The 24201-nt window shown below is 37.6% G+C and overlaps 1 protein-coding gene across 1 annotated transcript in view; it reads left to right on the top strand.

Moving 5' to 3' along the window:
• The first annotated feature begins 13678 nt into the window (after nucleotides 1-13678).
• LOC132314098 (thaumatin-like protein 1b) overlaps nucleotides 13679-24201 on the top strand; it is a 32398-nt gene continuing 21875 nt past the window's right edge. Inside the window, exon 1 of the mRNA XM_059813005.1 lies at nucleotides 13679-13766. Coding sequence (XP_059668988.1) covers nucleotides 13679-13766 — 88 coding nt within the window. The remainder of the gene's footprint in view (nucleotides 13767-24201) is intronic.

The following is a 24201-nucleotide window of genomic DNA, read 5'->3' as shown; positions in this document are numbered from 1 at the left end:
GAGACCCCCTCCATAGTCCAATGAGAGTCCTGCAGTGTGGATATAATTATGTATCGGACTATTAGCTATTATTGAATTGCTTAAGATGTATATGCGTATCGAGTTTCTGCTTGGATTGTAGTAGGTTAGAACTTATTTGTGGGCCTGACCCACTTCTATTTTTCAGGTACTCGTCGGTTCCAGACTTAGACCTGATCGTGCTGAGCAAAGACTACTACTCACTCTTCCAACGACGTAGGACTCTCTCCGTAGTTTATTTTTGGATGTTTCTTTCAGTTATCGTTATTTCAGTTTGGATTATTATTAGGGGGCCACTAGAGATGGATTCCCGAGTTGTTTAATCTATTGAAGGTTTTTGGATTATTAGGATTTAAGTATTTATTTTAAAGAATTTTATTTTAGTTTCTTCCAGCTTGTAATATTTATTCTTAATTCATTTTGTCTTCTGTGTTCGCTTTTTAAAATATTGATTGTTTGATATTCCCTCGGGTTTGGGCCTGGGCCTGATCAACCCGTGTCTCCGATCCGAGGGGTATCACAGCGCCAAAAACTTGGTGGGATCTTTCTTTGGTCATCATACCTAACCCAAAGTTTGTGCAAAAGAGAGTGGTGTTGGACTATGGTCAAGTTTTACGTTTATAATATGTCACTACTATCTTTCACTAAAAATCTAGTTAGGGCAAGTAGGGATCGTCCCAAGGGATTGGTGGGTCGTATTAGGTTGTGGAATTAAGATTAGGGTTAGTAGGTCGAGTGATCAAAAGATTGGTTGGTGATTGAATTATACTAAGATGCAATTTAATCTAAAGTAAACAATTAAATGTAATAGAGAGAAAATAAGAGAGAGATCTTGGGGTTTAGAGAACACCACTAAACATAGCTTTTCTACATCCTTAATGAATGATTAATGAGGGGGAAAACATATATTGCAACATTAGTGTGTGTGTATGGTTGTTTCAATAAGCATGGATGACTAATTAAGTATATATTGTCTAAGCAACATGATGAATAGCACAATATATCAAACTAAGCCATTAATCCTTCATTTAACCTCACAATCTAAACACATCACAAGTTTAGAGACATATACTACTTGCTTTCATAAGTATGGAACATCAACAACAAGCATGGATTGTCCTCCCATTTAACATCTAAACTACAACTACACTACAATTAAACTAATAACATGAAATTAAACTAATTAAAATAAGGGAGAGACACAATCCATCAAGAAATGAGTATGAACCATCAAATAAACCACAAGAGCATTCCATTAAGCACTATGTCTTGACAATCTCTAGATCTATAGCATCAATACACATAGACATGCATCAATAACACAAGAAATAGAGGCAAAAACATAGACATATGGATATAATGAAATGATCAATTGAAAGCATTAAACCACACAAATCATTGAATAAACAAAATCTATATATATAAAATTGTCAAAACATGTATCACAATACAAATCCTCTCAAAAATACATAAATCAAGATGTAGAAAGCATGTTTAAGGCTAACTCTAGCCCCAAGAGGATGTCTAGCCACTCATGGATGGTGTCCTCCAACCCTCAAGGGCTAACTCCATGGTAGAGATTGCTCCTCTTCTTGGTTGATAGAAGAACTCCAAGCTTGTGTCTCTAACCTCCTCTCTTCTTTTCTTCCTCCTTAAGAATATGAAAATTGTGTCTCTAGTGTATCTATCTAGTATATGTTAAAAATGGCTCATATTCCTTATATAGGTAGGTTAAATGTCACCCCCAATGAGTTGGGCTCATACACCAATATTCCTTTCAATGATTGGATATGAGACAACTTTTAATGAGCTGGAAATTTGATTTTCTCGGGCTTGAGGTAGTTCGATTGATCGAACTTGTGGTGAGATCGATCGAACATGGCTGAGATTTATCGAATTTAAGCTAGATTGATCCTCTATGGCGGCCCCTTTTTGGATAAAGACAAATCTGAGATATTTTGAAGATATTTTTGGGAAAGAGACAAGTGTGGTAGGTAGGGTGGTACAACTGGATAAGATGGAATCTTTTCAATCGATCGGAAGAAAGTTGGATCGATCAAACTTTGTGGGATCTTTGGATAACGACAAAAGAGCTTAGATCCATCTTGAAATGCTGAGATCGATGAACTTTCAAACGATCGAATATTTTCTAAGATCGATTGAACTTGCTAAATTTCCACCACTTGCTTCATTTTGCTCCCACTTTGCTCATTTCTTTGATTCATCTCAAGATTGCTTCAATTATGCTCTTATTTAGCTGAGTTAGCTTATTTTGGGGATAAGCACCTGAAAATGGAATAATACAAAATTAATCTGAAGCTGGAAAATAAGATAGATAAAGATTCTAGAATACCTAAGCTTAAAGGGTTTAAATGCGCACTGTTGACCTTAAGGATTTCATCCAAGGACAATCTAGAGGTTTTGATGATAACAAACCATTAATGGTGTTTAAGGACTAATGTTTACATTGAGTGTTATATAGATTATTCACATTCAAAGGATGACCTCAATGAAGCACGAAAGATCATTCCAAGTATTCCATTACTCATGATCACATCTATGGAAAGAAATGAGACAAAAGCAACATGAAGTTGTAAGGAACCAAATGCAAAGTCCATCCAAAGATTGCTTGGACTACAATGAGCAAGAAAGCAACTCATAGAAATGAAGAAAACAATTCTACCTGAAAGCCTACACGATCATGGACAAAGCGTGAAGAAAGGGGTAGATAGGATGGCGAGTTTTTAGGATTCAATGTCAAAGTATATATGAATCCATTTGAAGCTCATCTCTATAGGACCATGCATATCATATCATTATTCATATGCTCCTATATCCATTAGCAATAGACTATACACTTCATTCATATACAATTGACATATGGAGTCTTTGCTAAAAAGTGAGTTAGTTCAAGCTTGCATAAGCTTTGAAAGAACTCATCACTTGTACTAGAAATGCTAAGACCATGCACATCAATCATATACTTCATATTGGTCAACAATTAAGGCATGAGAAGCCTTCATTACCATGAGTTGGTAACGGACATTAGGACCCCAGAATGTGCGTCATGAAAAACTGTGTTTTTGGCTAAGTGTGAAAAATGCATTTTAGAAATAATGATTATTTCAAAATTATTTATTCCGGTAATAACTCTTTATACTTCAACTAGCCTAAACTGATTTTATCAGAATTTTTTACCAAGTCTACATTGGTCTACATGCGGATTCATTTTTACCAAAACTATCGAAAATCCAAATTTGTAGTAAAACTGAATTTCTACATTTTGATTTAGTTGGATTTCAATTTTCTAGTATTTTTTATTGAATCCAAATGGAGTGTACTTCCTTATTTTAGTTTTCAATGAAAATAAGGTATGTGCAGATGTCCTGTGCATAGACTGTTTCATCTGTTAACTTAGAACATTTTCTAAAGCATCAGTTCTATTTTGGTCTACCGAAATACAAGACCAACTCAGTTCGGTCTACCGAATGAAGAAAATGAAATGTTACTCTAAGAGTTTCAAACGACCGAAACTAAGGAGCTAAATGCATTGGCTCGTCCAATTCTCACAGAATGGTTTTGAATAATGGAGGAAGCAGTTTCAGTCGACCAAACCAAAAGCAAGAATCCTTCGGTCTACCGAAATAAGTATAATAGCCAACCTCAAACAGTTTTGGCCGACCAAACCTCAGTAGTGTTTCATTTCGGTCTACCGATCCAGCGCGAATTCAAATTCAAACTTAAACGTCTATTTTGCCTTGAACCCCGTGCACAACAGTTATATTCTTGAATTGGCTTATCAAAACTCTAAAAATAGAATTGGGGACCTCGGGATTAAGAGTTGCTACCATTGAGAAACATTATATAGCATCCAAAGAGCTTTTATTCTTCATTTATATCATACTCTCTCATCCCATATCATTCATAGAGTAATGAGCTTCAAATCTATTCATATATGTACTCTAGAGTGAGCTGAAAAGTGAGCTAATATTTGCATATCAATCTTTGAGAGATACATTTGTATACAACAAATTTGATCTTTAATTTGTAAGGGCTAGTGTGGCCCAAGGAAGAAGAAGCAAGCTAGCATCATATTTGTAAGGGTTGGTGTGACCCAAAGGAAAACTAAAAGAGGTTGTCTCTTAGCAAAGTGAAGCAAGGAGTTACTTCATGTAAAGGTTTGCTCTCCACCCGTAAGGAGGTGCCATATTGGATTGGGAAGTCTCAAGAGGGGTCTTGAGCCTAAGAGTAGGAGTTTCCGAACCTCGCTAAAATCGCCGTGTGAATGTTTGCAATCTCTCTTCCCTTATCTCCTTTACATTTATGCTAGTAATTGTTCATGTTTATATCTTGATAATTGCATAATTATTAGAAGGGTTTAGTAGAATTTGCAAATCCGAAAATTGGCCATTGTTTGCCAAAGACTCTATTCACCCCTCTTTAGAGTCTATACTTAGGCAACACGCACTTTTCAGCGCTCATCAACCGGCGCTGCACCTCTCTAGAAGGTTTAGCGTCGTCCTCCAAATAAATGCGGTGCATATAAATAGATAGGTCGATTCCTTTTAAATTAGCCACTGCCCAGCCAATAGCTTCTTTGTGCTCTTGTAGCACTGCTAAAAGGCTATTTTCTTAATCCTTTAAAAGGTTCGAAGCAATAATGACTGGAAGAGTTTGACTTGCACCAAGAAAAACATACTTGAGGTGAGCCGGAAGTGGCTTTAACTCAAGTTGTGGTGGAGATTTCAAGGAAGGGACCGGAGGACTAGTGGAGAGTTGAGGAAGTGGTTCTTTTAGCACCTTCCAAGGAGGAAAGTCCATGATAGCACCTATATTGAGCAACAAATTCACTTCTTGGATGGCTTGGTCAATATCAAAGTTCGAGAGGTCAAAATGGGACATATAAGTTTCCAAAGGATCTTTGCTGAGAATGAAGGGGAGAGTTCAACCACTTCATCTACCACATCAATAAGGAAACAATCATCCTCTTCGGAAGGATGTTGAGTGGCATGGAAAATGTGGAGTGTGACTTGCAAATTTCCAAAAGCAATGTCCATCACCCCGGTTCGGCAATTAATTGAAGCGTTAGCCGTGGCTAAGAATAGCCTACCGAGGATCACGGGAATATGCTTATTTGAATCATGGACCGGTTCCGTATCAAGAACCACAAAGTCTACCGGGAAGTAGAATTTATCCACTTTGATTATGACATCTTCAAGAATGCCTCGTGGGTGCTTGACCGATCTATCGGTAAGCTACAAGACCACAGAGGTTGGCTTTAAATCTCCCAATCCAAGCTGTAAGTACACTGAATATGGAATCAAATTTACACTAGCGCCTAAGTTAAGGAGGGCTCTCTCTATTTTGTTATCGCCTATGACACACGAGATAGTTGGGGCGCCCGAATCCTTGTACTTTGGATGAGCACTGTGTTAAATGATTGCACTCACATTTTCAGTCAATCTTACTTGCTTTAGCAAATTATTTTTGGAAGTGCGCTTTTGAGTGCACAAATCCTTGAGGAATTTTGCATAAGGAGGGATTTGCTTTATAGCATTCGAGAGAGGCAAGTTGATCTTTACTTGCTTGAAGACTTCCCATATGTCTTGAATTTTACAATTTTTGTTCCCAAAATGTGTCGACTCTCGGAGACGTTGAGGAAACGGAGCCTTAGGCTCATAAGAAGTCTCTACATTTGGGATGACAAGCTTGGAATTTTCAGTGCTAGAATTTGGATCTTCATGAGTGAGCTTTGAATTAGAAGATATAGGATTTGGATTTTTTGGAGGAAGAACATTTTCTTTCCCTCCATCAACCTTGTTATCCACAACTCGACCACTCCGGAGGGTGGTGATTGCTTGGACTTGTTCATGAGTAGGCCCACTCGGAGGAGGGGTTTCATCAATCACATGCATCCCTCTCGGATTCTCAAATGGTTGAGCGAGAAGCTTTCCCTTATCTCTTTGAAAAAGTTGGTTCATGGAAGTAGCTATTTGTCCTACTTGATTCTCAAGTTTAGCTATCGACTGAGTATGAGAATGAACCATTTGGAGAGTGGGCTGCAACGATGTTAATAGTTGCTTGTTGGATTCCAACATTTGCTTATTTAGAGATTCCATCATTTACTTGTTTGCAGCCAAAATCTCATCAGTTGGAAACGCAGGAGGTTGATTAGAGAAATTTGGATTATAAGGGGGACGGAAGCTTAAAGAGGCCTGAAATTGCCTATTTTGAAATTGAGAAAGGGGCTGATTTTAATGCCCTTTATTTTGAAAGTTTGAATTTTGTGGGGCAGGTTGCCTCCACGAAAAATTCGGATGATCTCTCCAACCCAGATTATAGGTATTAGAATAAGGATTGTTTCCAGGCCTGGAAAACATCACATTTGTTTCCTCATGATTGGGATTAGGAAATTGCTCCGGTGTGGGGCAATCTTCCGAGAGATGGAAATGACTCATGCATGATGCACACACCGTACTTATCGAATTTTGAGACCATGAAGGAGAGAGGTATGGGGCCATCAATTGATAGAATTTGTGAGCTATGGCATCCACTTGAGAGGATTCTTCTCGCATTGTTTTTGGTTGACAAGAGTTGGTGTTCTTTATATTGGTTGAGGTCGGAGCACTACGAGAATTATGTTACAGTGAGTTTTCACACAAGTTCTCAAGTAAGGTACATGCCTCATCCACACTTTTGGACATGAACATCCCTCTACATGATGAGTTAACCATGAATCTATGGGTATCGGTTAAACCAGCATAGAAAGCTTGCACCAATTGCTATTTTAGAATTAGGTGGTGCGGACATTTCCTAGGGAAATCTTGTAGCCTTTCCCAAGTCTTATAGAGTTGTTCCCCATCGCTTTGTGAAAAGCTAAGAATGGAACGCCTCATTAGGTTGGTTTTACTCACTGGATAGTACTTTTTTAAGAATTCTTGTTGCAATTGACCCCATGTAGTGATGGAGTTTGGAGCAAGGAAGTTCAACCAATATTTCACCCTATTTTTTAAGGCAAATGGGAAGAGATGCAAATGGAGAGCATTTTCAGGGAAGCCCCTAAGCTTGATGGTAGAACAAATTTCAAGGAACTCATCAAGATGCTTATAGGGATCCTCGTGTTCCAAGCCATGAAAGGAAGGAAGCATTTAAATTGTACTAGATTTGATTTCATATTGGGTTGCATCGATGTTTGGCATCACTATGCAAGAAGAGGAGGCATAAGTTGTAGGGATGAAATCATCCCTAAGAGTCATAGGAACAACATTTGGAATTTCAGCCCTATTATTATTAATTCCCTCATTCCCGACATTTTCTTCATTATTAGCCATTGGATTAAGCTCAAGATCAAGTCCTCTTAAATTTTCAGATTCCCTAAGGTTTCTTCTAAAAGTTCTTTCAAGTGAATTTATATCAATTGGCACTTCAAGAGTAGGCAAGGATAGTGACCTACGGCCCAACATCAACAACACAATTCACAACAAACATAATATCCCTTCACCATCAAATCCACATACGATGTTCCCTTTCTCCTCAATTATCAAAGATAGAAAATAAATGGCCACGACAAGGACCAATGCTTTGTAAAATAGTAAAACAATAATAGCCTCGACAAGGGCTCCACAAGCTAAGTATCTCTAAATTAAACACATGCAAGATATTCACAACTTTGAAACTAGAACTTTGAAAACTTACCTGAAGTCGTCTAGACTTACAAATTTGCTAGCCTTCCCTCAGCAAGCCTTGAGTACCTAGAATCTCATTAGAATACTTGAAACACATATTAATCGAAACTAATAAGAAAATATCCATAAGAACACAATATTCATAATCAAACCAAAGTTAATCCTAAAACCTTGATTACAAAATTGTTTGCAATCCCTGGCAACGGTGCCAAAAATTGATCGGTTTAAGATTCGATCTATAATAAATCAACCATTTGCAATAGCACAAATCATTGTAAAATAGGGCTATTGAACGGGTAAGTCGAACCACTAGGACTACTAGTTTATGGCAACCAAGGTCTTTAAATTCACTTTTAGTTTGATGAAAGGGGTATAGAGTTTTGGTTGGTTTGTCACTTAGAATCTAGGAATTAGAGATTGCATAAAACAATATTCGCAAGGAAATTAAGAGAAAATAAATTCTAGGTAGAGAAGACTAGGGAAGTGAATCCACTACCTATCCTATTAACATGCTAGTTGAGATTAACTTGGGGAAACAACATAAATATGTGATCATAGAATGCTACAACACAAATATTGCTACATTCCTTCAAGAAATTCATGAAATAAATGGCAAAAATAATCTATCAAAGTTGTACATGCTTGAACTACCTAAACTAGTGTGTAGCCTTGGACATGCTTACTAAGCTAGAGATTATCAAGCCTTCAATCACATGATAGGAGCACATGAAGTCAAGAGTCAAGAATAGTCCATCAAAGGGGGTCCTAAGCTATGGCATATCAAGATTCTCATACAACATGCAAAGAAGCCCATTTCACAATCTCATTTCCATTGTCACTATGAAAATGCAAGCCATACAATCATGAGAAAATATGATCTAAGACAAGATAATACACTCATCATAATCATTTATAAGAAATTAGATTCATTACATCAAGTGTAACCTCTAAACTGTGAAGTAATCACATATATACATCATTTTCCCCAAAATAAACCAAGACTAGAACATGCTTACTAGAGAGGGCTTCATTACCTCCCTAGATAAGGAGTTAGTTGCCTATGGATGCACTAGAGGAAGGAGAAAGGATGAAGAGTCCCTCCATTTTCGTGCTTAGAGCTCCAAGAAACAAAAATCCTCTCTTTTATAATATTTCTCTCTCTAGAAGCTTGCCAAAAATGTGTGATATCTCAAAAATATCCCCCTAGCCCTTATTTAGCCAGAAAAACTTTATTTTTCCCTCCATTTTCGAGCCCTAGCATCCTTATAGCATTTTGGTCCACACAAGGGGTCAAGGAGATAGTTTTGAAACAAACAATGCAGAGTTGTCTGCAAAACAGCGGGCGCCCACAGACGCAGGGCGGGTGCCCGCGCCTTGAGGAAGCCACTGGCCCTTTTGGCGGGCGCCCGCAGATGCTCAGCTTCTCTGCCCGTTTGGGCGGAGAGTGGCTTTTGACCTCCGCTTCGTGGGCTAACAATGCAAGCCTTCTTCCTTGGACTTTGTGCATTGAGCGTCGCGAGTTCTGTGGATTACTTGACTTGTCAAAATGACGGTCCCTTGCAACGGCGTACTTCGATATTCAAAAAATTATCAAAGCGTCATTTTTTACCTCTCTTAGGGGAACCAACCTGAAAATAGATGATGTGTGTTTCCTTGTGAGGGTCGCTACACCATATCAAGCTTGAAGAGTGTGTGCTTTTTAAAGCAAGGGCCAAGAGTTTTACATTTATAGAAGCCACTAATACCTTCACTATAAATATAGCTAGGGCGAGTAGGGATTGTCCCAAGGGATTGTGAGGATCGAACAAGGTCGTGGAATTGCTATTAGGGCTAGTAAGTCGAGTGAACAAACAATTGGTTGGTTGGTTGATTAGAGAACAACTAAATTCAACTAAGTGATAACAAAAGAATGCAATTAAGAGTAAATAAAAGAGAGAGAGATCTTGGGGTTTAGAGATCACCACCAAGTATGTACTAGAAAGCAAAAAATGGATAACGCCACTTTCGTAGGGAACACGATTGCACTTAGCACATGCAACAAGCCTTTTAAACCCCTAGGTTACCCCTAATGGACGAGTGAAGTCTCGTGAGGGTTTCCAGAAATGGTACCCATAAACATTAAGCTCATTCTTTCAAAAGAGGCACCAATATTGCAAATAAGTATTGAGAGAAAACTACCTCAAGTATGCAATGTTTCAAACATTTCCAAGCAATCTCCCAAAATTTCAACATCAAGCAAATAAATATGGTCCTCCACACATTAAGAAAATGATCATGCAAATCAAAACAACTCTAGAATCCTTTTTTAGTGAACCAGCATCAAATATGTTGTTATCTAAGCCAACTAAAGAATTAATCACATCCTTACCCTCAAACTAGCACACAAATCTAGTACCGATCATCAAGACAAAAAGTGGACCTTTTATTAAAGCTTTATTGTTCTAGGTGCGCTTATTCTTTTCGCTCATATTTTTTTTTTTCTTTTTTTTATTGAGGATGAAAGATGGAAGCATAGTGCAATGTGTTAATCTATTAAGCTTTCTAGTGATTCATGAGGTCGAGCGTTAAGTCAATGACTCCCAAACCAGACGGCTTTAGGACATTAGGAATTCAAACACCCCTACGGACTTACAAGCTCAAATCAACTAGGCTACAAATCAAGACAACAACCATCTAATCATTTCCTACTTCTCACCTTTTAAGAGAAGTCCTCACTCTTTTTCTTTTCTGTATTCAATTATTAACCTAAAGTTTGGGCCCTCCACCTTTCGGCGCGAGAAGTTCAGTGCTTGATGGGGCTAGAATCCCGGCTACTTAGTGAAAAGGGGTTGTTATCCACCTTTATTAAGAATGAAAGCTTTCAATGCACTACTAGCTCAATTGGGATATAACCAATTCAATAATCAACAAAGCATGTACCCCATAAATGAATGCTAGTGTGCGCCGGTACTAATGTAGAATTCTAGAATGAATCTTAAAGCAATCACAAAATCAAGATGATGTGGACCACAAGTGTAAGCAAGATATCAATTTTTCAAAAAATTTACTCCTAAATGGCATCCCTAAGGCATACAAGGAGTATTGGACTCTCAAGTCAAGTAATTTTTAAATTTTAAGCAATATAGTCCACAAAAGATCAAAATCATAGCTAGATATGGACCAGTCATAGAAATGTCCCTCAAATACACAAGTCATGCTCAAAATTTTGAATTTAAAACTAATTTAAAACTAACACTGCAAAACACCATTCCCCCCAAACTTAAATGACAAAATGTCCTTAATGTGCAAGATAACAAAGGAAAGAGTATACCAGTGCAACTAAGGCATAGAATGATCGGGACTGAAGTATCCAAAGTAGGTGGCATGCCCCCCCCAAACTTGGGATGAACTGTGGTCCTAAAAATTGGCACTTGGATAAACTCATCAGATAACAAAATGGGATAATTAGTACATAGTGGACATGCAAATGTAAATGGGATAAACAAATAAAGAAATGAGAGAAGTATAAGGGTGGTCCTGAAAATTGGGTAGCACTCTCTCACGGAAGTCACTGTAATACACCTGATGGAGTCAAACATACAGATATGAGAATAAAATCATATGACATCCATAGCAAAAATAGATATATCAAATAGATAAAGTGCAGGTACAACAAAAATATCAAAGCCGACAGGCCGGCTACAAAAATAATAATACTGTACAGTGACAAAAATAAAGTATCAATAGAAGAGAGGGGTCATGAGATAGAAGGAACTGGGAACTCAGGAGGATGAGGTAGGATGGGCAGGTCGGGCTTCGCGGATATCTCTGGACAGATCTTAGAACATGGTCGCAACATCCTTGCGGAAGGTAGCAAAATCCTCTCTGTGGGCTGTGAGATCAGCTCGGATGGCAACAACAGCATCATCAAGCATTTGTAGACGTACTCCAAAGCTGGGGGTCAGATCTGGAGCCTCAGTCATAGATGAATCAGAAGAAAGCTCCTGAGTCTGCTCCTGGTCGTGAATGGGCGACCCAGTTAGAGAGTATTGCTCTATGTCATCTACAGGGCGTTCTAAGTCTATATCGATATGCTCGGCAGCTGGATGGATTGGTGCGTCGTCCGCTGCGAGATCTGCTGCTACTGCCTGTGCCTCTGCCTGTGCCTCCTCCTCAGCCTCTAGCTCCTCTGCCTGTGCCTCTGCCTGTGCGTGGTCCTGCAGTCTAGTGATAATGGCGTTGTAGCTCTTGGTCCAATCTTTCTTTAGAAAGTAACATGAAACTCTCTCGGGGTGCTCCCGAGGGTGAATAGGGTAGCACTGATCGATCAAAATCTGGGTGAAGAAGTGGCTGAATGGAAGAGACTTAGCCGGTCTGGGCGTCTCCTTGCTGATCTACTTGTCATAAAGCTTCCTTATCACGCTCCAGATGAGCGCGGGAATAGACACCCAGTGCCCGGTGTAGAAGGCGTAGAGGGCTGTCAGATAATCCCCCCTCCGCTGAATCTTGTGCCCAGCCATGTAAATGTTCCGGAAGAGCACAGAATCGGTGAACCATAGGTCATCTGGAAGGAATGTCCGAGTGGCGAAGGTCTCACCACTAGCATGGTGACCTGTAAGAAAAACTGCCATGTCGGTATATAAAGGCCTGTATAGCCTCAGATATATGTCCTGAAGTTGTGGAGGATAGCGGTACGGGCAATGGCAAGAGCGGGCTAGCGAGTCCACTGTGATGGTGATCTATGGCCATCTACAGACGTTACCAGCTCTGCTGTGGTACGCGGGGATGGTCAGAGGTTCTGGTAGAACAACCATACCAGCCGCTGGTAGACTAGCTCTGTGACGAGGGCAAGAATAACTGCCAGGCCCCTCTAAATGATGTCATGGTAAGCGGATCGGGTCAGCACCAATCTAGAGAAGAAGGCCGTGTCGAACACTGACTCATGGTCGACTGCCATATGCGCATATCTACGCGCGGGCCTATCACGCTCCAGATGAGCTGGCTGAGCTGGTACAGGTGAATGCTTAGCTCTAGTATGCGGTGGAGATGGTGATGGTGTAAATGCAAGATAAGTAGCAGAGGTTGATGGCATATGGTCATCCTCAGCCTCATGAGATGGTGACTGAGGTGGGGTAGCTTGTGCTGGCTCCTCCTGTGTATGAGAGGGCTCTGCTTGCTCCTTTGTCCGTGGTCTAATGTGTCGGTGGGGCCCGTGTTGCCTGTTAGCAACGGTCTTCCTCTTAACCATGGCCTGCAAAAAGAAAAAGAAAAACTTGCAATGGGAGTTAGTGCTAGAGTAAGAAATTTTAAGTACGATATAGAAACATGTATGTCAAGCAAAAATAGACAAAACAGATATGACATGAATCTATGCAAGTGGCAAGATATGAAACATGCTAAACAATTTAAGTATGAAATGCATCCAATGTGAAATATCACAGGCATTGGGCATATATGAGATAGCATGAACATAAGATGTGAAAAATGAAGTGTGTGTGTGAGATTTGAAAATTTCGATCGATCACAAAAGTTAAATCGATCGAAAATAAGTGAGATCGATCTCACAACTTTGATCGATCGGAGACATGAGTTCGATCGATCTCTCAAGATCGATCTGAGGTACAAGTTCGATCGATCGAACTATGCGATGAATATAAACAGTCACAGATCTGTGACTTTGGATGCATGAGGCCCACACGAACATGTTCATGGGCCCATCAACACAACACATCAATCAATTCCATCAGCCAATCATGGCCCATCCTCCCAAAATAGATCAAACATATACATATATATACGAAGCATATACATATATATATACATGGAAACTTAATGCTTCGAAGCTTCAAAAATGGAAATTCCATCATGTATAAAGCAAGAATGCAACATATAAAGCATCTAATCATCATATTGAAGCTTAAATTATAAGGGAGATCCAGATCTTACCCAAATCGAAGGGAGAGAAGTGGATGCGAAGAGTGGGTGAGAAATCCGAGATGAGAGAGGTAGATGTGAGCTTGGATCTTGTTGGAGAACTCGCCGGAGATGAGGAAGATGAGAGTAGATGCGGCGACGATGAGGAAAGTAAGGGTTTGGAGGGTTGGATCGATCTAAATGATCGATCTTGAGACCCTCCAGGTCTATTTTAAAAACATTCCCGACAGAGTTCGATCGATCGAACTTCAACTGAGATCGATCGAACTTTGATGAACTCTTTTCAAAGTATTTTGTGGATTTTTGAAATTTTTTGAAAAATGCAAAACTAAAATTAAAAATTAAAATTAAAAATAAAATAAAATAAACTAGAATAAAATAGTTTTGGGTTTTTTTTTTAAATAAACAATAATAATTAAAAACTAATTAAAATATTTTTGAATTTTTGAAAACTTTTTGAAAAATAAAATAAGCTAAAATAAAATAAAAATGAAAATATTTTGGATTTTTAAAATTTGAAAAGTCAAAACAAAGTCAAAATAATGAAATGGAGAACTAAGATCGATCGAAACAAGAGTTCAATCGATCAGACAGAGAGCAAAAATATGCAGGTTTTTGGTTCAGAAAATTGGCTAAGTGTTGGAACTTGAAGATCGATCGAACTTGGAAGTTGGATCGATCGAAGGTCTTCAGATCGATCTTGGAATGTTTCGATCAATGAGATAGAGAGGTGAAATATGCAGGTTTATGCAGGCTCAAAATTTTTCTAAATGTTGAATTATTAGATCGATCGAACTTGGAAGTTGGATTGATCGAAAGTCTCTTGATCGATCTATGAGTTAGTTCGAATGATGGGACAAAGAGGTGATTTAGATGCAGGTTTCTGCAGGTAGAAAATTTTTCTAAGTGTTGGATGCAAGATGGAGTTCGATCGATTGAACTCAGGTTTGAGATCGATCGAACTATGTAGAATGCTCAATAATGACATGAAAGCTCATGTAATCCTCACCAAAGTTCCTTTCAATGCATATGAACCAAAAACAAGTATCGAGACTTCGCAAGAAATGAAATGAAAGATAGAAATGAGGGAGGAATAGGGTTTTAACATCCTACGAAATGTCTTTGCTAGTCTTTAACGTTTCTAACAAGACATTGGGCTCTTTTAGCCTAGATCAAAGATCTTATAATGCATCCCCTCCTTGTTGGGGTGATAAATGCTTTAAACTCCACCCAACAAATGGTTCTTTGAAGAACTTGTTGGATTAAGCTCAAAAGAAACTTTTGATCCTTTGTCTATGCAATCACAACCTTTGGGCTTCCATGCCCTTTCAAAGCAAGAATTTGAAACAAGATTTTGAGAACGCAAGGTTGAAGATGATCCTTTAGAAGTTTTGGTCTTACACAAAAGCTCATTTCCTTTACATTGAAGATCATGACATTTATCTACAACATTAACCTCTCCTTCATATTTGTCAAATGAATTGGGCGTGGGATTAAAGATATTCAACTTCAGCTTCATGTGGTCAAATGAGATCTTCATTATCCCCATCCTACAATTGAAGTTGGCATTAGCAGTTGCCAAGAAAGGACGGCCAAGGATAACGGGAATTTGGCTCTTAAGAAGGGGGACCGATTCCGTGTCAATGACAACGAAATCAACGAGAAAGAAGAATTTGTCAATTTTAATCAAAACATCCTTAATTATACCCCTAGGCTTCTTAATGCATCGGTTGGCAAGTTGCAAAACTACCGACGTCGGTTTCAATTCACCCAGGCCCAATTTGACATAAACGGAGTATAGAAGAAGGTTAACACTTGCTCCTAAGTCAAGAAGCACCCGATTAATGATATGATCACCAATAATGCATGATGTAGTGGGTGAACTGGGGTCCTTAAACTTTGGAAGAGTGTTATGTTGCAAAATTGAGCTTACTTGCTCAGTCAAAACCACTTTTCTTGGTGTTTGGCTCTTGTTTTTCCGCTTTTGGGTGCACAAGTCTTTCAAGTATTTAGCATAAGCCGGAATTTGCTTGATTGCATCCAATAGTGGAAGATTGACTTTCACTTGCCTAAACATTTCCATAATTTCATTCGTTTTTGCCTTTTGCTTGTCTTTTGAAATGGATCCTTTTAAGGCATCCGGAAATGGAACTTTTGGTTCAAATACTTTTTCAGAATTTTCTTTTGAACTCTCTTTAACACAAGAAGTTTTTAAATCATCTTGTTCCAATTCATTTTTCAACAAAACCTTTTCAACATCATTTTTCAAAACTTCTTTTTCAAACACATTTTTCAAAACTTTCTCATTCACAAGATCATATATATGCAATGAAGAGGAATGGGATGTGAAACAGGATGGGTGACAACTTGAGGTTGCACCGGTTCACTCTCTTCATTGGATATTTCAATTTGATTGTCCACAATCCTACCACTCCGCAAGGTAGTCACCGCATTACCATGTTCAATAGTGTGGCCTTCCGATGAGGAATGGGTTTCCACAACACATTGTTGCTTAGGTGGGGCATTAATAGGAATCTTTCCCTTCTCTCTTGCATTGAGATTACTTGCTATTTGCCCTACTTAGGTTTCTAGCTTCGCAATAGATTGAGAGTGAGAATGAAGCAATTATGTGTTAGCCTTTAAAGTGCCCAAAGCATTCAAGACTTTTTCTTCAAAGGCGGGACTTCTAGTATTTCCTTGGGAATAAGATTGGTTGGGAAAATGAGAATTAGTAAATTGAATCCCTTGATAAGGTCTATAACCTTGGGATCCTTGGTTTTGAAGTGGAGGTGGAATGTACTTCCCTTGAAAACCGCCTTGGGAAGGATTTGAGCCCTCTTCTTGGTTTTTCCAAGAGAAATTCGGATGATTCCTCCAACTTGGATTATAGTGAGTACCATAAGGATTGTTCCCTTGGTTCACAAAAGCTGCATTGACTTGTTCATTAGGTTCATTTTGCACTTGTCCATGAGGACAATGAGAAGTGGAATGAAGAACACTAGAACAAGGCATACATGTTTCATTTGATGCATGATGAGAATGGTTAGGGAAGGAAGATACTTGGTTCACCGAGTTTGGTTAATCAAAAATTGATCAAACCTTTGAGATAAAGACTTCATTTCGGCGACTATTTCATTTGAAAAGTCGACTTGATGTAAGCCAACACTCTTTCTACCTTATGAATTTCTACCATTCTTAGATGATAGTGTTCTATGCAAATAATTTTCACGCATGCTCTCATAAAGACGCCACACGTCATCCTCATGCCTATCAATATATGAGCCACCCATGGAAACATCAACCATACCCTTATAGTTGTCCGATAAGCTCTCAAAGAAGTATTGAACTAATTGCCATTTGGGCATGTCATGATGTGGACACTTCCTAAGCAATTCATTGAATTGTTCCCATACCTCATGAAACGTTTCTCCATCCCCATGTGAAAATTCTCGAATTGAGGTTCTCATAGCATTGGTCTTTGAAACCGGATAGTACTTCTTCAATGTTGCATTTCTGCCCAAGAAGTTATTGAAAAAGTCCTAAGATTGTTAAACCAATACTTTGCCTTGTCTTTTAAGGTGAATGGAAAAAGTTTGAGTCTTAAAACCTCTTCCGGCATGTCTGTAAATTTTACGGTGGAACATACTTCAGGAAACTCATCCAAATGCTTGTAAGGTTCTTCACTTGGAAGTCTATGATAGTTAGGAAGCATTTGAATGGTTTGTGGCTTAATTTCACAATGATGTGCTCTAAATGGAGGCAATTGGATACATGTAGGTGCATTATACTCGTTAGGCACATAATGGTCTCTTAAAGCAAGAGGTGGATTAGCTACTTAAGGTGCAACATGAACACCTAGGTTTTGAATTCCTTGATTGATGATGGGAGGTTGTGGAGCATACATTGGCCTTGGCATTCCATATGGAACTTGGCCTTGTTGTTGTGGTGGTTGGTGAATGAATGGCCTAGGCATGCCTAATGGAACTTGTATGTTCTCATTGTGCACATTGGGATGAAGGATACCTTGTTGGTCTATGTGACTAAGGTCCTCTACATTCTCTTCACTATGGCCTTCCATTGATAGATTGGTTCTATTTGAACTTCCTCTTCCCCTAGGATTTCTAATGATGGATTCAAGATGCAAATCAAGAGGGATAAGAGTTGGTCTCAATGAACGACGTCCATGCATGCACAATGTAAAACACAACAAACACAAAGAATGACAAACACTATGCCTTCACAACAATACAATTAGACTTCTTCCACAAACACTTAATTCATACTCCCATGCTTTAACAACAATGATGCAAGAATAAATAAAAACAAGCCTCCACGCGGGCCGACGATTTAACTAAGGGATTGAGCAAAGAAAGTCTCACAAAGGTCCTTTAGCACTTCAACTCCAAATTTAAAGCTTGACTTAGCAAAAAAAATTTAAATTTTAGCTTTTTACTTTCTTTGCTTGCTTGAACGCTCCTTTGCTTGCTTCCTCTCCAACAATGCACCTAGTTAAGTAAGAACAACACAATAAGTAACCAAAAGGAAAAATGAAAATAAAGTAAAGACACGATCAAAAGAGTACTAATCCTAATTGATTCCACAAATCCGAAGTTGTCCAATCAAATCTATCAATCCCCGACAACGGCGCCAAAAACTGATGTATGTTTCCTTGTGAGGGTCGCTACACCATATCAAGCTTGAAGAGTGTGTGCTTTTTAAGGCGAGGGCTAAGAGTTTTACATTTATAAAAGTCACTACTACCTTCACTATAAATATAGCTAGGGCGAGTAGGGATCGTCCCAAGGGATTGTGAGGATCAAACAAGGTCGTGGAATCGCTATTAGGGCTAGTAGGTCGGGTGATCAAACAATTGGTTAGTTGGTTGATTAGAGAGCAACTAAATTCAACTAAGTGATAGCAAAAGAATGCAATTAAGAGTAAGTAAGAGAAAGAGAGATCTTGGAGTTTAGAGATCACCACCAAGCAATGCATTACTATACCATTGACAAGTGATTAATGAGGGCAAATGGTGTGTTGCAATATTGGTGTGTATGTGTGTGTTTGGTTAATTCAACAAACAAGGATGACTAGTTAAGCATGTATTGTCTAAACATCATGTGAAAGACACAATATATCTAAGCAATGAAGCATATATTGTTTAAACAACATGTGAAAGACACAATAGATCAAAACAAGTCATTAATCCTTTCATTAAGCTCACAATCCAAATACGACACAAGGTTAAAGACATATGCTACTTGCATTCAAAAGCTTGGATCATCAAACAACAAGAATAGATTGTCCTCCCATTTAACACTACACTACAACTACACTACATCTACACTACTAGCATGAAAATAAACTAGAGGAGAGGCACAATCCATTAAGAAATAAGTATGAACCATTAAGAAAATCACAAGAGCATTCCATTAAGCACTATGTTTTGAGAATCTCTAAATCTATAGCATCAATACACATAGACATGAATCAATAACACTAAATCTAGAGACAAGCACATGAACATCTATCCTAGCATACATAGACATATGGATAGAATGAAATGATCAATTGGAAGCATTAAACCACATAAATCATTGAATAATCAAGATCTATATATATCAAAGTGTCAAAACATCAATTACAACACTAATCCCTCAATAATACACAAGATTGAGATTTAGAAAGCATGCTTGGGGCTGACTCTAGCCCTAAGAGGATGTCTAGCCACTCATGGTGATGTTGCTCCAACCCTCAAGGGCTAACTCCATGGAAGAAATCTGCTCCTTGGTTGATGAAGAGTCTCCAATGGTGTCTCTAGCCTCCTCCTCTAAGCTTGCTCTCCAAGAGATTATATGAAAATCATATTGGCTCTTTTGTAAAAAGCAATCCTTATCCTTATATAGGTAGGTCAAAATGAGCTGGAGTTGTGCACACAATATTCCCTAATGATTGGATAAAGGATAACTTTCAATAAGATGGAAATTTAAGTTTTTTGCACTGAAGGAAGTTCGATCGATCGAACCTTGGACTTGGATCGATCGAACTAGCTGAGATCCATCAAACTTAGGCTGGATCGATCCAACTGGTTAAGCTTTTTAGGAAAAGACAAATCCAAGATATTATGGGGAGATATTTTGGGAAAAGGACAAAAGTGGTTAGTGGGTGGTACAGCTGTGGATAGGATCAATCATTTGAATAAGGATAAAAGTGTTCGATCGATCGAAGGGTAGTGTTGAATTGATCAAACTTTGGACTTTTTGCTTTTGGGCCAAGGCTTGGATCTATCTTGAAGTGCTGAGATCGATCAGTGTTTGATCGACCGAACCTTGAAGTTGGATCGATCGAACTTTGCTGCTTCCCACCTTTGGCTTCATTTGCTTCTTTCTTTCTCCACTTTGCTCCTTTCTTTGTTTAATCCCAGAATTGCTTCAATTGCGCTCTTATTTGGCAGAGTTAGCTTATTTTTGGGATAAGTGCCTGAAAATGAAAATAATATGAAATCAATCTAAAACGGTAAAGTAAAATAGATAAAGGTACTAGAATTCCTAAGCTTAAGGGGTTTAAATACGCACTTTTCAGCGCTCATCAATAGACAAAAGAATACAATTAAGGCTAATATATTCAGTAAAGATAGCTAATGGACTTAACTAATGCAAATAAGGGCGCTTAAATATGCAATATTCAGCGCTTATCAGGTGTTATCTCCAATTGATATGAGGCATTTTAGGGTAAAAACTCAAAAGAAAAATCGTGCGAGCTCAAGCCCAAAGCGAACAATATCATACCATGTGGTGGAATACACATGCATAACAGTCTCTAGTGCGTATGTACTCACTTTATCTCTAGTTCATTCTTATAGTAATTCACTGACATTAGTGTGAATTAATGCTAGAGATATTAATTTGATTGGATTCTAATTAATATTTGCTTCTACATTTCTCAAATTTATGATTTGAGTTATTAGGTTCATATTAAGTCAGTCATATTAACATATCATAACATTTCATGTGTCACACATCATATAACTCAATCATTTAAGCAAATAACTCACTTATTATTTAAGTTTTGGATACATCACCACATAGAAAAACTCACTTCTCAGTTATCAGTACTAGTTAAAAATGAGTTTTTAGCTATTATTACTAGCTTAGATTAAGCACACTCTTCTCATATCTCACTACTAGGTTATGATGAGCACCCACTTCTCTGCTATTACCACTATCTTGAAGTTAAGTTTGCTCAACTATCAATTCCAGTAGCTCTTAACTTTAGTACACCCTTATATAAGCCGTCTATATTGGTAATAGAGAAATTTGTTTTGGAAATATTATCCAAAAACTACTACTTAACAAGTAGTACTCTTCCCTCTTACAAGATCAAATATGACGTATAATTCAAATAGCTTATAGCTAAAATGGCAACTTATTATCCTCTTATTTTTTTACCAAGTTGAGAGCTAGAACTAGCTAACAGATTTTCATCTTTCTTTTAGGTTTTGTGCACCTCATTAATCATTTTAGCTTATAACTAAGCTAACTAGTTTGCAGCACAGTAACATTTTAGCTTTTAGCTAAATTGTACATTATAGATAATTAGTTTGATTTAGCTTGTCTCAGTGTACTAACTTAGTGTATCCATAACTATTGTTTGTCTTGGAAAATCTTCTTTTATTTAGCCCATTCACAACTATACGTATCTTGAATATTAGTATAGATCTTTTCGCTTGACTATCGAGAGAATTGACATAGCTAGACTAGTAAATTTTGTTTATTGTATTACATACATAAACCAGTCACGAACTCATACAAATTTAATAATATCACACATTAAATAAACTATATTGTAAAATTGAATTATTATGCACACTAAGTAATTCAACTATATAACTCAATATTATTGTATCAAATAAAAGTTAACATTTATAAAAATAATATTGAACTCGCATAAATAAATATAATAATATAGTTTAATATTAATTATATCACATAATTAATCTAAGAAATAATTTAATAATAATATTCAGAAGAAAACTTTGTTTCCTGAAAGCCTTGTGGCTCATTCTTGAATAAACATGCTAGAAAATTAGGACAAAAAAAGCTCATTCTCCAATAAGCATGCTAGAAAATCAGGACCAAAAGATTTATACGTTCTAGCACTCCTGCTATGTCTAAGTTCATCCTTATTTTCAATGTATGATTTATTCACAAGAAAATGATATGCACTACTGTTATGAGCATAACTTATCAAAGGTTTTGTGTAACAATCCACTCTACCACATCATATGATATTATCTACTTTAGACCCGAGCCTATACTGTTTTGTTCTTGAATTTTATCCCAAAAGGCCTCATACCAATTGGAGAGAACACCACCACATAAAAGCACTTTACCTTTCTCTTACCAAGAAATGTGGGACAATGCACCTGTAGCTCATCCAGTGTGGTGACCTGTCAATGACTCTTGCACCTTCCCATGACACACCCCCCCACAAGTTTGCAACATTTTATGTAATGACCCGGTCATTTTTCTTCCTTTTCTTTTTCTCGGATTTTTACGGACATTGTTTTTTCCGTTGTCTTTTCCATTCTGTGTTCGGTTTTTCATCACTTGATGTCACCTTGAGTGCTAGGAGATGGTTTCCGAGACTCTTTTCCGTGGATTGACGACTTCCTTTGAGGACCGAGTCATTTTCACATTTTTACTTTTGTGGCACTATTCATCTTTCGTCTTTTTCTCGGTTGTCACTTGTTGGCATAACCCTACTTTTTGTGTTCGGATTTGATTTCGGTTTTGCAAACATCCGCAATATTTAAATTCCATACTATGTGTATTTTCACTTTTATAGAAAAACATGCTAAGTGTTTACTTTTCTTGTAAAGGGTATAAGTGCATAACCTTTTTGTAATTTTCTAAACTTTTGGGGTTTTGTGTAATTACTGTAAAGTAATTATTTTTCGTCTTAGGGACCATTTTGTAATTTAATTTGGAAGATATTTTCAAAAAGGACCTCTTTGCAATTTTCAAAAAGTGTGACAAGTGTCACACTCTCATTGGTCCACTTGTTGACATTTGTGTGGAAACACTTTGATGGAGCCTTGCAATATTGGTGTGTGTGGATGGTTGACAAGTGTAGGCTTGAGATTAAGCCTAGGATGGAGCCTTGGATGAATGACAAGTGCAGGCTTGGGATAAAGTCTTGCAAATTACTTTTGGGACACTTTGGGATTATGGTTTTAAAGAGGGATTTTTGTGCAATTGACCATAATTATGTGTGTCGACCATGGTGTAGGAACACATAGTGAGTGGAGGATTTCTATTTCCTCCACTCACCTATTTTTCACCTTATGTCATTTCTTTCTCATCACAAACCCTAGCCTCCATGGATGGAGCTTGAAGTCTTAAGCTTTGACCTTGATTTTTGAGGGTCTTCCACTCATCTTAGACCATGAAGCTTGGAACACTTTTTGTTCTCCTCATCCTCCTCTTCATAACCCTAGAAGGGTTGTCATTTTGTGTTGATTTTGCCTTGGATTCTAAAGAGACACTTCTCTAGTGAGGTAGGGGATGTCATTTTGTGTTGATTTTGTGTTGTTTGTTATCTTACATGTTTTTGATGCTTATATGACTTGTATGCTTGTGTTGTATTAAATTGAGAAATTATGATTAACGGTAGTTTGCTTATAACTCACTTTTGACTTCGTATATGGCATAGCCATGACTTGATCTTTGTTGTATGTTAATTTGGAATGATTTGAATAGGTTTTCAAATCTAGAGATTTAATAAATTTAAATTAATTTAAATTCTAGTAAATTATGTATTACTTGTATCCCATTTTGGACTTGATATATGGTATGACTATGACTTAGTGCTTGTTATATATTTATTTGGGATCATTTGAGTGACTTTTGAAAATTAGAGATTTAATTAATTTAGAATTAATTAAATTCTACATGATGGTATCTTACCCATTTTGCACTTTTGATTTGATATATGTAATGACCATGATATGTCTTTTAACATATATTATTTTGAGGCCATTTGGAAATGAATTGAAATCTAAAGAGTTTAATTATTTTCATTTAATTAAACTATATCTTATTGTTCTATGGATTCAAGCATGTTTTAGAAGTTGCTTCTATATTAGGATTATGGACTTAGACTTGTTGTATATTCACTTGGTTATGTTTGGAGCATTGAGTAACATTATTGTTATATTTATATTCATAAGATCATGTTTTCTTTACGAAATATATTCTTATCTTGTGTGATGAGTTGCACACTTTATTGTTGACATCTTCCATACCATAATAGTGGTGGACTTAGAGCATGTATTTTATGTGTTTACAAATTTGGTTGTACGTGGTTGATAGTTGGTTATCTTGTATATACATGTTGATATATACATTGTTGCACAACTTGTTGATTTTGGAAACTTGGGGATGTCGTTGTTTGGCTACGGCCAGGACGTGGTTCTAGTACAGGGGATAGTCCCTCTATGTAGTCTAGTACGCACATAGGGCAGTTACCTGTGGGCTAGTAACCCTAAAGTAACTTTGGTGTCGGTCTGATCCGGCGTGATGTCCAA

Source organism: Cornus florida, unplaced genomic scaffold (genome assembly GCF_030987335.1).
Source record: "Cornus florida cultivar Cherokee Brave unplaced genomic scaffold, ASM3098733v1 CherokeeBrave_3.0.0_Hap2_Chr06, whole genome shotgun sequence".
NCBI classification, from domain to species: Eukaryota; Viridiplantae; Streptophyta; class Magnoliopsida; order Cornales; family Cornaceae; genus Cornus; species Cornus florida.
The sequence above is the reverse complement of the archived record's forward strand: the minus strand, read 5'-3'. Positions and strand labels throughout refer to the sequence as shown.